Source organism: Mesocricetus auratus, unplaced genomic scaffold (assembly GCF_017639785.1).
Source record: "Mesocricetus auratus isolate SY011 unplaced genomic scaffold, BCM_Maur_2.0 Super-Scaffold_100676, whole genome shotgun sequence".
NCBI classification, from domain to species: Eukaryota; Metazoa; Chordata; class Mammalia; order Rodentia; family Cricetidae; genus Mesocricetus; species Mesocricetus auratus.
The window spans coordinates 30,223,571-30,239,439 of NW_024429266.1; the positions used below are offsets into that span (position 1 = coordinate 30,223,571).

The following is a 15,869-nucleotide window of genomic DNA, read 5'->3' on the forward strand; positions in this document are numbered from 1 at the left end:
AGAAGTTTTTGCACTAAGGTGGGACTGCACACTCCCTGCACTCAGGGGCAAAGCCTGTGTACTGTGAACAAATGTGGGATTCACAAGAGTTTTGACCAATGAGGATGTAGGTTAATGCTGGAATGTATGTCTGCATTCTTTCAGATCAAGAAGTGTGTCTGTTTCTACCATAAGGAAACCTTCAAACTTCTAGCTTATCAATCATGTTTCTGCTTCTCCTAGCTAATAAAAATGCTTCCCCTCAGTGAAATTATCTCATTGAAACAGAACAAAAGGCAAGCATTTCATCTCCATAACATTTCGTCTGAGGAATTTGCTTTGTTAAAAGAGTACATGAGGTTGCATCACTTTGTACTAACTGCTATCTTTAGAATCAGATGCTCATCCACAGTACCGTAATGCTTGTTACAGCTTAGGTGAGGGAAGTGGAAGGCAAAGGTTATTAGTGTGAGCTGCATCTCAGATGGGTGAGTCTTGACAGGGTGGAGTAGTTAAGAAGGGTAGAAGTAGGAAAGTGGAACTGTCTGACTCATCGGGAATGGAAGCAGCTGAGGTTAACACTAATTGCACCCAGCTCTCACTTTTGCAAGTTCTAACACTTGCCAAAATGTATCTGTAGGAGCAAGGTTTCTCTGATGTAATTTTGTACTCTTTAAATCACTAACTTGACTATAACCCAAAAAACAAATCAATTGCAGTACAGTTAAAAATATACTTTTTATTGTAGTTTTAAAATACAGAAAAGGAACTGAGTACACATTGAAAGCAAAGACTGAAATGATAAAATTGGGATAAATTCAGATGCTGTATATTGGTAGCTATCCCTCTGTCTGAAGTACAGAAACTTCTTCTGGTTCTAAAAAAAAATCACAATTCTGTTGGACCTTTGCTGGGAGTGTGGCAACATCATATTGTCATTTTGTCTGCCTTGATTGTTCTAAGAAAGAGGCAGGGACGGAATGACATTGGTAATATATTTAAAAAAATAGCTCCATTAGTAACATGCCTGCTATGTAAGTATAAGGACTGGAGTTTAGATCACCCAAATCCATGAAACAGGGAGACATAGTGGCACACACCTGTAACCAAAGACATGTGGGTGGTGAGGTAAAGCAGTAATAGGTAGATCCCTAGAGCCAAATGGTGGGCCAGCCAAGCCAAATAAATGAGCTCCAGGTTCAGGGAGAAACTATGTCTCAAAGTCTAAGGTAAAGAGCAACACTCAGTGTGCCACCCACAAGCACATGCATGGCTCTCCCACAACATATATGTGCACACACCTACACAATCACATACATCACACACACACACACACACACACACACCTTTTACAAAGAATAGTGTCCTAGTGAACCAGTTTTTCAAAAGAAATGCTTTGGTTTGTAGTGTTTGTCAATATACATTGTATAAAAATTCCCAGACTGCACAATTCAAAAAAAAATTAAACAATTGCTTTTTATGAAGTAGTGTTAGCCCATGCCAGCACAGGGCTACTTACAACACAACAAATAAGAACACTAGCAGGTTTCTATAAATATATATGATGTAATTTTAATTTCCTGAGAAAATATGCAAACACAAGAGTATTTGTACTCTACAGAAATTCAACAAGTATTCACAAAAAATAAGAAGAAATAGCTTAGCCTACAATAAGTATTTTTGTTATATACAATAAAAATATTTTAAATTAGCCTTATATAAAACATAATTATAATATAGCTTTTCACAAATACCCATAAATATTGTAAATTGGTTTAAAATACTTTTCAGCAAGAACTTGCAAGCTGGTTAAATTTAACAGAGTCCAATTTTGAACATGAATGTTCTTTATTACTTGGAGAAGTCAGCACGCTTAAATGAAATGGGATCTTCCAACAGGATACTGGCTTTTCTTGCTCCAGGCAAGAAGAGGACAATGTCTGCAGGTAAAGAAAGACTCTCTTGTAGCTTCATTCTGGCCACCTTGGGGTAAAGGCAATGCATCCATTTTAAAGTTGAATAAATTCCGTTTTACAGATGTTTAATGAGACAGTAGAAATACCAATTTCAAATCAGAGATCATGTGAATGGCAAACTCTTACTCAATTCATTGTGAATTTGAAATGAGGTAAGAGTTTTATGATCCATCTATTCATGTTCTCATTGTTCAATTTTTTTCCTAAAAAATATTTGCCCCATTAACATCATAGAGTTGGTTGGTATAGGAAAATTGGTATATTTGCCAGTTAGGGAACACAAACTAAAAATTTGGAATCATTACATAATTGGCCAGGGAAGTACCAATTTCTAGGGTTAAATCTAATGACTACTAGAGCAACCTCTCATTTTACTGTTTGCAGTGTTTATACACACAAAAACAATGGAGGTTTACGAGAAAGTTCAGAATGAACCTGCATCCTGAGCATGATGAAATCAAGAAAAACTCCAAGATCAATCTCATTCCATAACATCTCCACCTCTGTCCCAATAGGTTTCATAGTGCTCTCTATCCTCTAAAAATACCACATCTAAAGGAGGGTGTTGTTGTCATATCTTGGCCACCCCATCAGTCTGACAGCTTTTCATTAGAAGGCTCTCAGAAGGTAAGAGTATGAAGGGATTAAGGTAAAGCAGTTCAAGGAGATTATGATTTTTTAAAAAAAAGGTCAGGCTACTGCCCAACATCCTTTTTGTAAACCAAGTAAGAGTCCCATGGAAATAGGACCTCATTTTCCACCCAGAGATTCAAGGGTTAGACAGATGGTTTTTGGAAACGTTTCTGTCCTCTGTTACCCATACTCATTTTATCATGGATTATGAAAGTGTATTTTTCTAGACCCAACATCAGGGATTTGGCCAATTCACTGAGTCTTCTTCAGACTGATGTGAGGGTTACAATATTATGATGCCAAGAAGTTATATTTGTGTTGATTTGTAAGCCACCACAAACTGTGTGTTGAAGTCAACCGCCCCACCACCCTCCCAGAATTGCCGGATACACCAAGGAAGATGATAAGACCAAACTAAATCTCTAGGAGCTGAATGAGAGATCTGGCATTAAAACAATTCCCCAGTATGTATTATTTTTCTGAACATGGTCATCACTGTTGAACTTCAAATATATGGAATCTCCAGCATGCAATTCATAAATCCCTCCTATAGTTATGACTTGAAAGTCATTTGTTGCAGACTGTAAAACATCTCCTTCTTTAACTAGTTCTACTATAAAGTCAACAGGGATTTTTATGTCTTCTTTATTGACAGGAGTCACTTGGCCATAGATTAAATACACGCCATCCTGAAGTATCTCCAGCTTCCCGTCAGATGTCATATTTACACAAAAAGGCTGAGGAGATGTCATGTGCCACTTTGAAGGTGATAGTTCTATAAGAAATTGAAAAATGAAGGGTAAAAAAGAAATCATGTTTATATTATGATTTCATCTTCTATCTGGTTGTAGTACATTCTTTACTACCTACAGATGGATTCTTAACCTGGTCACATTAGTTTTCTCAGACCATATTTTCAACATATTGTGAAATCCTCATGGCTCTGTGGCTCTTCTTGGGTGGTATGAATGAAAAAGGGAGGGAGAGGAGAGAGGAATCACACAGCAAGACTAGAGTAAGGACTTCCCATATGAATAGTATTTATTCTGGGGTGGTTTACTAATGACACATTCCCTAATCAATCTACACTCAAAGTTGCTCTCCTGTGACTCCCTTGCTCTATACTGCTTTAATTTTCTTCATAGAAAGTATTAGCAAGAAGCATATTATAAATTAATTTGGCAATTTTTTCTACTGTCTTATATCCACTTAAATATGACATTTCTATTTTTCCAATTTCTATATTCCCACCACCTAAGTAAGTTTCTAGAATTGTGTGTGCTCAACAAACTTTTACGTCTTGCTGCATTTCCCAGTCTGGGCTCAAAGTGATGAGTTCAAGTGATCTTCCCATCTCGGCATCAGTAAATATCTCTAAACTGGTGGACAGGCCTGTTTTTCTGAATCTGATGCTTTGTGTCTACAATATATTTCTTCATATTACTTTCAACACCACATACCATTATCTAGCTTACTTCCAAATGTCCACTGGTTCCTTGCTGACTTTATAACTTGAAATAAATGTATTTAATTAAATATAGCTATCCCTAGTCTGATACTGCCACATTGGAGATGGGTAATGTATCCAAATTTAATCTTTCCTTTTTTATGTACTACATATTTCCCTAATGATAGCAGTTTCATACAGCCATGTAACTTCAAAGCCCCAAGAGATGCTTTTAGAGGTTCAAAGTTCTTGTCTGGCCTTTTCTCTAATTCTTGATAACTTTGGTTATAGAGTCTAAAGGCCTGAAAGAAGTAACACCGACTTAAATTCTCATTCATACAGAAACAGCTAGGAGAAGACTTGGAGGTAGATGCTGGAGGAGAAGGAAGGATTGACCACTAGAGCAAAAAGCAAAGACTGCATCGCCAGTGAATTCTATTTCTCTTCATTGGCATGCAGTAGACAGGGATCCAGGAACAAGTATAGTTTTTTTTACCTATTTAACTCAATGGGAATTTTTTAAAAGACACCTTAGCATCATTTTTATCATATTAAGGAGAAATTTAAAGCATTCCTTTCATGGGCAAAAACAAAACACAAAATCAGGGACACATTCAAAGAATGCCCTAACTTCTAAAAACCAAGGTATTTTGAAAACCTGGAGCAAAAGATGGAAGAGTGAAAAACTGAATTATAGAAATTGTCTACTCTCAAATGAAAATGTGGCTTTTGGCCATACAAACAATCAAAAAATGTGTATGCTGGATATTTTGAATATTTTCTAAGGAATATTCTGAGAATCAATGTGATAGTTAGCTTTACTTCTCAACTTGACATAGCCTAGAGTCGGTCAGGAAGGGAGTCTAAGTGAAAACTGTCTATACTGAGTTCGTCTATAGGGGCTTGTTTTAATTAAGTTGATAGATGTGGGAAAATACAGCCCACTACAGTTGGTGCCCTTCCCTAGGCAAGATGTTCTGAACTATGAGAAAGTAGAGAAATGGAACTGAGCATAAGAAAGCAAGCAAGTAAGCAAGTGAGCATTTCATTTCTCTCTGCTCTTGACTGTGAATGTGGCTCGATGCTTCAAGCCCCTGCTGTTGTGATTACTGGGCAATGATGGACGATAATCTGCACTTGTGAGCTAAAATAAATCCTTTTCCTTCTAAGTTGTTTTTTGTCATGGTGTTTTATTAAGACAACAGAAATGAAACTAAAACACTCAGCAACGCTGTTTTTCACTGTTTTCTGAGCAACTATCAGATGACTATAAAGGAAAATGACTCAGAAACAATGAGGAAGCGCCTGTTCCTCTAACTCTCCACTCCTCTTCTATGCACTTACAAATGGCAATAATGTTTCCCGTGTGCTCTACTAGATATGAGAAATTTCTGAAATGTGACAAGTACTTTGAGGAAAGGTGGTAAGAATCTGAAAGGTAACCTTAACAAAATACCAAACTAAAGGCTGATTACACAAGTTCTTCAGTGTGATGTATGTGCCTGTCAGTAGTGACAGCAGATGTGGGCTTGTCAATTTGGTTCAGCTCTGGAAGCCTCAGCTCTCACTAGGCTGGTGGCCAAGTAAAGAATGAGTGATTATAATAAAAACATAAGTGAAAGTGGGCAAAAAGATGTACAGGCTCTTGGGTTGGGGGCACTGACAGCTGCCTCCTTGCATCAGAAACTAAGAAAAATGAAAGGTGGATTACTCACCGAACTTAACCATACAGGGCTCTTTGGCAGTTGGCTGTAGACGGAAAAGAAGAACTGGTCAGAATGATGGCACAATTGCTACTTGCTTGGTTGAATTATTCAGAGCTTAACGATTCCGAAGCAAAACAAATAACAAAAAACAAACAAAAAGCCCACCGCACATAGATACCTGTCTTTTTTCTTTGCTTCCCTCTGCAGATGACTGACTCTGTCCTCTACATTTGACTTACAGTAGCTTTGACATTGGAGTTTAGGGAAGACAGGAAGGAGCAAGTGAGCAAGTGAGGTATGCATGCAAGGGAAGTGGCAAAATTAGACACACTGGAATTTAGCTGTGTAAGGAGACACAGAAAAGCATGAATAGAGTGATGGGCTGTATTATTTTAATTTTTAAAATTCTACCATTGAGTGATAGATTTGATAATAAGAAGAAAGATAGCAGATCTCTCATCCAGGACTTTGGTATCTCATTCTGTTCATCTGACTTTGACCCATATGGTAAGTATTGGAGCTGTGTTCTTTCCCTCTAGTTTACTACAAAGAGCAGTCTCTATATCAGTATGGCTTCCCAATGTTATCTGGTGCATGTGGGAAGAAAATAATGGAACTTCTGCTTATGTTCCTCTTTACTTAGAAACAGCAATGAATTGACTCTAGAAATACTTATTGTAGGTAGCATGCGATTTTCTAAACATTAACAGAGATGCCCTCAGAATCAGATACAACTGTTTCAAATGTCTGCAACATGCCACAGCTTACATGCTGAAAGATAACATTAGTAATGACTAATGTACAAATACAGTCACTTAAATGCTATCAACTGATTGAGAGTAAAATAAGGCATAACTATCAACGTTTTTAGTTCTCAAAATTCACTGGTTTCCTTGAAGCAACGTCCTCAAACGACTTTTTTTTTAACATGTAAAGTGATACACGTTCCTTTTAAAGGATCTGTCCAGCTATTGTGCTAAAAAAAAACCTGAAGAGAATGAAAGGCTAAAGCAATGAAATCAGCTAAGCACTACCAACCAGACTCATGTAAACAGGAACACACACTGCCTCTGACCAAGGTGCTGGAAGAGGGGGAAAGGCCCAACTGGTCTGACACAGTGGTGAGTGTCTGACATAGTAGCATTTAGGAGGCTAAAATAGGAGGACCATAGGTATTAGGTCAAGCTAGGCTATATTTCAAAGAAAGCAAGAAGTAACTGGCATTCTGGCATGAATACTGATGTGAGACACAGGAAGAAACAAAGATAACTCCAAGATTTGGGACTGCAGTCATTGGGAAAATAAAGTTAATTGCCAAGATGGGCAAGACTAGAGAAAACAGTAAGAGAGGAACAATCATGAGTTTTGACTGTGTTAATTTGTAGTGCTTATTAGATATCAAGTAGGCAGTTAGATATACATTGCTGAGACTTATTGCATTCAGACATGCCAAGAGTGTAGATAGAAATGAATACTAGGACCCTTTGGTATTTAAAGATCAGACAATGAGGAAGAACTTTCTAAGGAAGATTGGTGAGTATGAAAAAAATAGAAATGTGTGATGTTTGGGAACCAAGAGAAGAAAGTTTCCTGAAGAGGAGTTGATTAGTTGGTGTCAAATGATAGATCAAAAAAGGAAAAGAACAGGTATCTGGACTGATATAGTCAGAAACATGGTTTCTACAAGAGCAAAAGTTTCACTAGAATGAATTTAAGATGAGATGAGAAAGAGACAATTGGGAAATTTGCTACACAGGAGTATTGTTAAAGTGAGAGGGACCTGGATAAGGATGAGAAGTCAGAAGTCCATCTCCTCTTTGTTTTGGGTTCGGTCTTTGGCTTCATTTGTTCAGATATGAAGGAGATGGCAAGTTTGTTCATTGTCATTTGATGGGGCTGTTCTAATCGAATGAGTGAGGTAGGCCAGAACTGCAGCCATGCTCTTAGCAGGTAAGGCATGAGAGAACTATTTCAGAGGTTGCTTTGCCAGGTGTGTGAATAATGCACCCACGCAAATGAAGGAAATACAGTATGCATCAACACACATGCAGGCAAGTGGCAGAAATAGTCTTCCCTCTCTCATACTGAGAGAGACTGGTAAATAGTTCCAGAAAGTCTGAAGAAGAGCCAAGTGTATAAAATAGTCTAGTAAAGGAAAATGAACGATATGGGAAAGTACAGACCATTTCCATAGCAACAGGGAAACCCTACTTGAAACTAATGGCCATGAGCATATAAAGAAAGAATATTCAAAAGGCCTTGTGTTTTTCAAAGAGACCCAGTACACTTGGATTTCATTATTGTTGGAGGCTTTTGGTTGTTGGGTTTTGACATTGGAGTGTAGTGAACAGAGAAAGCAGCAAATGAGGGAATTTGTTTAAGTGTGTACGGGAAAAGATGTAATTAAAGACTTTGGAGTTCAGTTGTATAATGGGAAAAAAATGATAGTGTTAATTGAGCATCATGGCAATTAAGAATATACAAAGATACTGTAGTAAAGTTTTATCTATTATTCTTTGGGAAGTAATTTTCAATTGTCATAGTGAAAGTCATAAATCAAGATAAATTAGAATATAAACTTTAAGTCATTGTATTATAAAATGTTAAACTAAAATTAAGAAAACAAAAACAAAAATTGTCAAATTACTAGGGCTTTGAGTGTGACTAGGAGGTAGAGGCACTGAGTTTGAGCCCCAGCATTACAAAAACAGTATTTCAGTTATTTTATTATGTTTGTACCATTTGTGAATATATTATAGAAAACTTAACATCTTAGCTACAACAAAGGAGATTTAGACTGGAAGATCTCTATTAAAACTTTAGAGTTGTGAGTTTCCATCTTGTGTGTCTGTTTGTATACATGGTATTGTACTCAGATGTGAGATACTATTTGACATATATCTGTTGGAAATTACAATAGAAGAATTTTATTGATAAGGAGATGCAATAGAAAATGACGGAAGCCATGAATCTAAAAACTATAAGTCACTGGATTTCCTGAAATCAGATTTACTCCCATTTTAATTTTTCTTAGAAGAGATATCCAAATTCAATTTAGAACAACGACTGATAGGGCTTGCATCAGGGACTCCCATAACCCATTTCCTCATCTATTAACCAGGGAATAATAGCAGAGTTCACTGAGCCAGTTGTTTTATGTGTGCTGACTCTTGAGAAGGGCTTTTCCAGATCTGAACCTGCTCAGTAAATATCAGCTATTTTGATCATGATGCTGGTTATAATGAAGAATTAAACAAATAGCTTAAATACCCATATTCCCTACATTATACTAATGTCATAAGCAAGAGAGACAAATTGAATGTATAATTGTTTCCTCTCAAGTTTCTAACTAGAAAGACATGGTTGCATATGTGTAGTGATTAAGTAGTCACCTGAATATAAATGTCATGGATTGTGTTCCAGCTGTTACTGTGTGTAAGAGTACACAGAAAACCTACATCCATAGACAAATGAACTGACAGACACAAACATTCAGAAAACCTATTGCAAGCTTCCTTACTATCTATTGAGTTTGAAAACACCACCAGTTTGTCTTTATTGCCACAAGCAAAAATCTAACTGGAAAACCATCAGTTTGGTTAAAAGATGTGGTCTTCTACTGAGGAAGGAATAAGGCCAGACAAACCATGCAAGTTTTAACTGATCTTGTTAGTTTATATTCATTATGACCTTCTAACTAACAAGGGTATGAATATTCATCACTACCACCTATCTAGAGCTTACCATGAGTCAGGCATGTCAGGCACTTTACTGCCTCATTATTCCTTGAGGCAACTCTGTAAGAATTAGCATGTTCCTTCAGCAAATGAGGAAATGAGGACTGGGTGATGAAGTCACCAGCCCAAGGCCAAATGGCTGATAAGAGGCGAGGTTGGGATCCAAAACCAGACTGTCTCATTCAAAACTCTCACTCACCCCTACCACTCACAGAGGCAGTTTCTATTTATAATCCCGGTGATGTTACAAAAAAGTTATACACAGCCTCTCAGTTTACTCTAGCTTTGCTTTCTTTAATTTAGAAAGGTCAATTTCTCTTCTAGCCTCACTTTGGCTTAAGCCTAGATGACTTGGTTTGTCTTAAACTGGCCAAAACAGATCTTAGACTAACCCTAACCATCTCCGTTTTGGGAAAAAAAAAAAAAACTCTACTCTATTTGTTTGCAAGTAGAGTTGAACAAATTCTATTTTCCCTTCTGGAATTCCATCCTTTATTTCACTGAAGAAAGGGACTTTCCTGAATAGTTGGATTCTTCAGAGGGAACTGCTGTGAACTACTTTCATAGAGGAGTTGGCCAAACTCCTTGAGCTCAGAATCTAGACTATTAACTAGATGTCTTCTAGAAGAGAGAAAAAAAGAATCCCCAAGAAAATTTCTGTTGATCTGAAAGGAATCAAGCATCCCATCTTACTTTTAAGATTACCATCTAGAAGGGATTTTTTGTAAATGGAAATTTGCATGAAAAGGGGGGTAGATAAAAAATAAAATAAAACTTCTAAGCTCCTAAGTATGAGAAGGTGGAAATGACTACCTCATAATGACCCAACATCTGCCATCCACTCAGATCCCTCTCCTCAAGACATTTATTTGTAGCTTATAAGGAAAGTGTAATACTCAAGCTAATACTGAAGGCCAGTGGCTTTTCCATAGGAACTAGGCTGCCAAGCATTCTGTCAAGAAAATAGACTCCAAAACCTTTTTTCCTTTCCTAAGTTTGGAATATACTCACAGGTATGTTTAAAGGGGGAACCCGTCATTGAAAGGGGTGTGTTCTTTTGAGGGGATAATCTTTAATTCAAGCTCAAAACATCATGAATTAACTGAGTTTGATTGTGAAAGGAGGTGTCACTCAGAAGAAAGTCTCCTTCCCCCACTCATCACATGTAGTAGTAGTCCACCGCACCTATACTCAGAAACCAATGCTAGTGTAATTCTTCCTCCTTTTCAAAACTCCCAACACTTGAGAATGCTGATAGTCCTCTCCCTTTTGTGCAACATTTGTTGCTTTAGAAACTCATTTCTTGTTCCTTCTTTGGAAGTGTAGGGCTGTGATTAGAACTCCCTCTGCCTCTCATCCATTTATACAGTTACAGACTACAAATTGATAGGCTCCCATGTGAACCTTCAGCCAGTACATACTAAGTAACCTAGGGTCTACAGCACACTCCCTCCTTCTGTATCTTTCCTGGATGTCTTGTCAGTGGAGAACCACACCTTTAAAATCATTACTGGATGGTCTCCTTAGAAAAAACGATACTCCAACCCTTTATTACACAGGTACACATCATTTTATTCTGCCCAAGGTTTACAGACTTTTAATGCAATGGGCTAACTTCTTGAATTACATAAAGTCTTATGTTACTTTCTTCTGGCCAAATGTTTTTGTTTTGTTTTTCAATACAGGGTTTCTCTGTGTAGCCCTGACAGTCCTGGAAAAGAAAAAACTAAAACTAAAACACCTTCTCGAAAGAACCTATCTTATATACATACCCAGTGCAGATCCCATCTAGACCCAGAATTTAGACTGCAGTTCACTGGGAAATTCCTGATAAGCATCAGGGGCTTCCCAAACAGACATGTGCTCCTCTTTCCTCCATGAAAACCTTCCCTGGTCACCCTAACCCCAAGTCATTATCATCCCTTTAGAATTCCTAAAACTACAACTACATGCCATATACAACTTAGGTAAGTGACTGAGCAATGTAATTATAGCTAACAGGGTGAGAAGAAAAGGGATGCATTCTCCTAGCACCATGTCCTAAATACTAGACCTAAAGTACTAGAATCGGAACAATGAAACAACTTTCTCAAATGGGTGCAGTTGGTGTTGGTGAAATTAACCTAGAGACAGAGTCCAGATTTCCCTTTTTCTAGCTCAGCACCATTTCCCTCTTCAACATGCACATGCTTCCTGTCACTTCATTGTCTTCTACTCTCTTTCTGTGTCTCTTCCCCCATGGAGACCTTAACTTGTCTGGAATCACATGAAGAAGTGCACCATGTTTCAGGTACAAGTGATTTCCAGGAAGGGAAAGAGAGCGCCCCCACAGGCACCTTTTAAAGACTGTTTGAACATGATGTAGTTACACTTATCTCAAGCCCACAGTGGATACTTATAGCATCCTCTGGTGCCTTTTGTCTCAAAGCATTCAGATGAGTTTCAAGAGCCATGTCATTACAAGACTAGAATTTTTTAGACTTTTTGTACCCTCAGATCTCTTCCTTCCCACTACTTCTAGCAATACTGAATGGCAATGATAATAATCAGACTAACAAATAAATAGCCTTTATATACTATAATTAGCACCTGTAGGTTGCTTTACCACCTTACCTTGAGTGAGGAAAAGATCAGTGCACCCGTGGTATAGGACAGCAGCAACAACAGTGGAACTACACATAAGAGCCATGGCCTCCTGAACCTCTGTGCCCCTCGACGAGGACTTGGTGGGTTCAAAGGTATTTGCTCCATGAGGATAGAACTCTTTCTCTGGAGGGATGAGAGCTCTGGAAAGCAAGTGATGGGTGAACGATGCAATGTCATGCTTTATAGTAATTAGCCGTGGGTGTGGGAGGTGGAGTTTTCCTTTGGAACACTGGTGAGCACTGACAGTCATCATGGCATCTGGCCAAAACTACAAAAGGCTTAGAGCCAACAGAAAGACGGGAGGGGGAGAAGCAGCTACGAAGGAAGTTCAGAAGGAAAGAAGTCTTTCCTGAAGCAAGAGGAAGTACTGTGTGCATGCACAGCCAGCCTTGGCTGCTGTCAGACGCTCTGTGCATTCCAAATGATTCCCAATTAAGAAAAATCCTTGTAAGAATAAATAAAGCTTAAAACTAAGTTTTATCATTCTGCAGCTGTAATGACTGGGTAAGACAGTTAGGGACCAAAAGAAGCAAGGACGCATGGTTTGAACTGTATAGATCTCATGAAGTTATCACATTGCACACTTTACATATGTACCATTTTATGTATACACCATTTTTATTTATCAATTGTACCTTGGTAGCAGTTTAAAAATATCAAATCAAAGCTAGAATCACAAAAAAATAATTTTCTAAGTTACAAAAGGTGTTTATTCTGAAATAGTCTTGAAAAAACTGCAACTGGGAGCTGGAGAAATGACTCAGCCATCATGAGTACTTGCTACTGTTGCAAAGGATCTGAGTTCAGTTCCCAGAAGCAATATGACAGCTCACAACCATTCATCACTCCAGTTCTAAGGGATCCAACCCCCTCTCTGACCTCTGAGGGTACCAGACACACATAATGCACATACTTATATATGTGGGCAAAACATTCATACACATAAAATGACACCAACTGGCAAGCTAAGCAATAGTGGAGAAACCACCTCGAATGCCCATTCCTGATAATGAACTTTATGTCTATAACCATCCTGGAGCCTTCATCTGGTGACTGATGGAAGCAGAGGCAAACACCCACAGTTAAACGCTGAACTGAATCCAAGGAACCCAGTGACAGAGAGAGAGGAGCAATGAGCAAATTGGCAAAGAATGGGCTGGCAAAACCAGCAGAGACAGCTGATCTGAACAGGGGAGAGCTCTTGGACCCCAGACTGTCAGCTGGGAGGCCAGCATTGGACTGATCCAGAACCCCTGAATGTGAGAGTCAGTGAGGAGGCCTGGGCAACCTATGGGGCCCTGAGCAGTGGATCAGTGTTTATCCCTGGCATACAAATGGACTTCGTGTGTCCATAGCACAAAAAGGGATGCTCTCTCAACCTGGACTCTTAGGGGAGTGCCTGGACCCTACCCTGAGCAAAATGACAGACTCTAGATATCCCCTATGTGGAAGTGGCAATAGGGTGGGAGGCTGGGGAGGGGGATGGTGGGGAGGTCCAGGAGGAGGTAAGGGAGAGGGAACTGGGATTGACATGTGAAACAAGCTATTTAAAATTAAAAGAATAAAAACAGAATAAACAAAAGACAAATATTTAAAAAAATCTAAAAGTTAAAAAAGTAACTTGCAAGTACACCTAGTAAATACTGGAAAATTAAACAATGGTCAAATTTCTCAGACCTTGATAATGTTGAAACTAAATTCCAATGATGGCATCAAATAGAAATCAAGTTATCCTTTAAAAGAATCCCAGCACTTGGGAGGCAGAGGCAGGTGGATCTCTGAGTTCCAGGCCAGTCTGGTCTACAAAGCGAGTTCCAGGACAACCAGGACTGTTGCACAAAGAAACCCTGTCTAGAGAAAACAAGCAAACAAACAAAAGGGTTATTTCCTCAGTTTGTACTCTGTCCTTCACTCACAAATATAGATTTTTTTATTCTAAGTTTATGACAATTTAGCACAAAAATGAAGAAGTCCCTTGTTCTCTGTATCTTACCCTCCTCATCTGTTAGAACAAAATTATTGCTTGTCTTACAGAATGCTAGTATCATTTGCTAGAAACCTCATGAGCTTTTAATCTAGACACACCTGAGAATACTGCCCAGTACAGCTCAACCTTAACTTGCTGTATAGCACGTTAGTGAATTTCTGAGTCTAGATTTGTACCTCATAACAGTTTTGCAAGAGTAAAATAAATGTACTTAGTTTAGCTTACAAAAGATATCCCATAAGGATTAGTATAGCTTGTCTCTGCCCACTTTAGAAGTGTGAAGATAAGCTCAATTATAAAATCCCAGGAAAGAGTGAATATTTCTTATTATTTTTCAGAGGAAATAATCCAACTAATTAATCTAAATGGAAGTATTTTGGAGACAGTATCTTTTTAATCCAAGAGAAAGGCCAAAATCTTTTTAAAGCAGAAAGAAACATATTTAATATCCTCATTTATGAAAAAGGAAGCTAAAACTATTGGAGTTTGGGGGTTCCTCAAACCACTACTGGCTGATGAAGTGGAAATCCTAGCCCAGAAACAATAGAATTTTGTGACAAAACCAGATCTGTCTTAGTGTCACACTATTTTGGGCGATCTTTCCTGCTGAGTTGTCAATTTCAACTTGACCTTATTATATCTTAACCAATCTTGAGGAAGATGGTTACACCAGAATAATAATTCAACACAACAGACATTTTTGTGATTGTGCTCTGATAATACCATCCAGGAGTGAATGAGAAGTTGACTCTTGAGGAAGAACACTTTGATCCTCTACCCCTTGTCCTTGTGTCACAAATGAGGAGTCCTTGAAATCCACCACTGAGAAGCAGAGCTCTTTCCTTCTTGCTCATCCATCTGCACCTTTCTTGTCTCCTGTCCAAATATTACATGAACTTCTGCTTACTCACTTCAGTAGAGATATGCTGGCATGAGAAACTAGTCCAAGTAAAATCCTTGTCCACCTTCAGATAAGGTTGGGCTTCGGTGTATTCTTATTTTAGCTTTGTGACAGTATCTGAAGAAAATTGACACAGTTAACATGAGAAGAATGTACATTCCAGGGCATCTTTCCATTAAACAGGAGTCAGAAATAATGAAATTTCAAGTCAGCACAGGAGACAGTAGGGAAGGATTTTGGCATTCTCCAGTTTTGAGTCATAACTGGTACCTTGTTAGCATAAGCCAGAAAGAATATTTTGTGACATTTCAGGATTCACCAATGGCAAATGAATACCTAACTCAATATTTGCCTTAACTTAGGGTCTCCTTAGGCTTAGCCAGTTGGAAAGGAAATTAAAAACAAAATTAAATCCAACTAGCAAATCTATTTTTCCTTTGTTTTGAAATGATACTATAATTATATAATTTTCCCTTCCCTCTCATCCATTCAACCCCTCTCATATATCCCTTCTTGTAAGAAGATATGGGAGAATATTTAAATCACTGTCACCAAATAATTTACCAGCAAACACCATTAAAATTATACACACAGGGAAATCTGTACCCAAATGAATTCTGCATTTAAGACAGTAGCTCAGAAAATAGAAACATCTAGGTAAGTTGAAATCATTGAAAAGGCAAATTAAAAATGATTCTCTTGGCAGAAGAAAAACACCTTTTTCTGTAGGAATAATAAAAATTAAGGAATATGTTAAGAGGCATGGATACCTGCAAGTACTAGACATTAGATAAAAATGTTCAGAAAAAAATAAAATAAATTCCTTCCATGTTCCTTCAGGTTAAAAGAACTGACTC

General features: G+C 38.0%; 1 protein-coding gene and 1 long non-coding RNA gene across 5 annotated transcripts in view; one reads left to right on the forward strand and one right to left on the reverse strand.

The window, feature by feature from the left end:
• LOC110341093 overlaps positions 1 to 5,204 on the forward strand; it is a 170,882-nt gene extending 165,678 nt beyond the window's left edge. For 2 of the 4 annotated variants that reach the window (XR_005874221.1, XR_005874220.1), the window contains 3 exons: positions 1,879 to 1,925; positions 2,017 to 2,107; positions 3,244 to 5,204. This is a non-coding gene — a long non-coding RNA (uncharacterized LOC110341093). The remainder of the gene's footprint in view (positions 1 to 1,878; positions 1,926 to 2,016; positions 2,108 to 3,243) is intronic. The other 2 variants (XR_005874222.1, XR_002382982.2) reach the window with 2 other exon arrangements.
• Tnfsf18 (TNF superfamily member 18) lies at positions 626 to 12,264 on the reverse strand. The gene is made up of 3 exons (XM_005071469.4): positions 12,092 to 12,264; positions 5,751 to 5,784; positions 626 to 3,363 (listed from the first exon to the last, which is right to left on the reverse strand). The coding sequence occupies exons 1-3, from the start codon at positions 12,227 to 12,229 to the stop codon at positions 3,011 to 3,013; spliced, it is 525 nt and encodes a 174-aa protein (XP_005071526.1). The 5' UTR covers positions 12,230 to 12,264; the 3' UTR covers positions 626 to 3,010.
• Positions 12,265 to 15,869: the final 3,605 nt, after the last annotated feature.

Coding starts and splice junctions, on each gene's coding strand:
- Tnfsf18 (XM_005071469.4), bottom strand. CDS start 12,229: ATGGAGCAAATACCTTTGAACCCACCAAGTCCTCGTCGAGGGGCACAG. Junction 5,785..12,091: donor TGATCTTTTCCTCACTCAAG/GTAAGGTGGTAA, acceptor TTCCGTCTACAG/CCAACTGCCAAAGAGCCCTG. Junction 3,364..5,750: donor GCCCTGTATGGTTAAGTTCG/GTGAGTAATCCA, acceptor AATTTCTTATAG/AACTATCACCTTCAAAGTGG.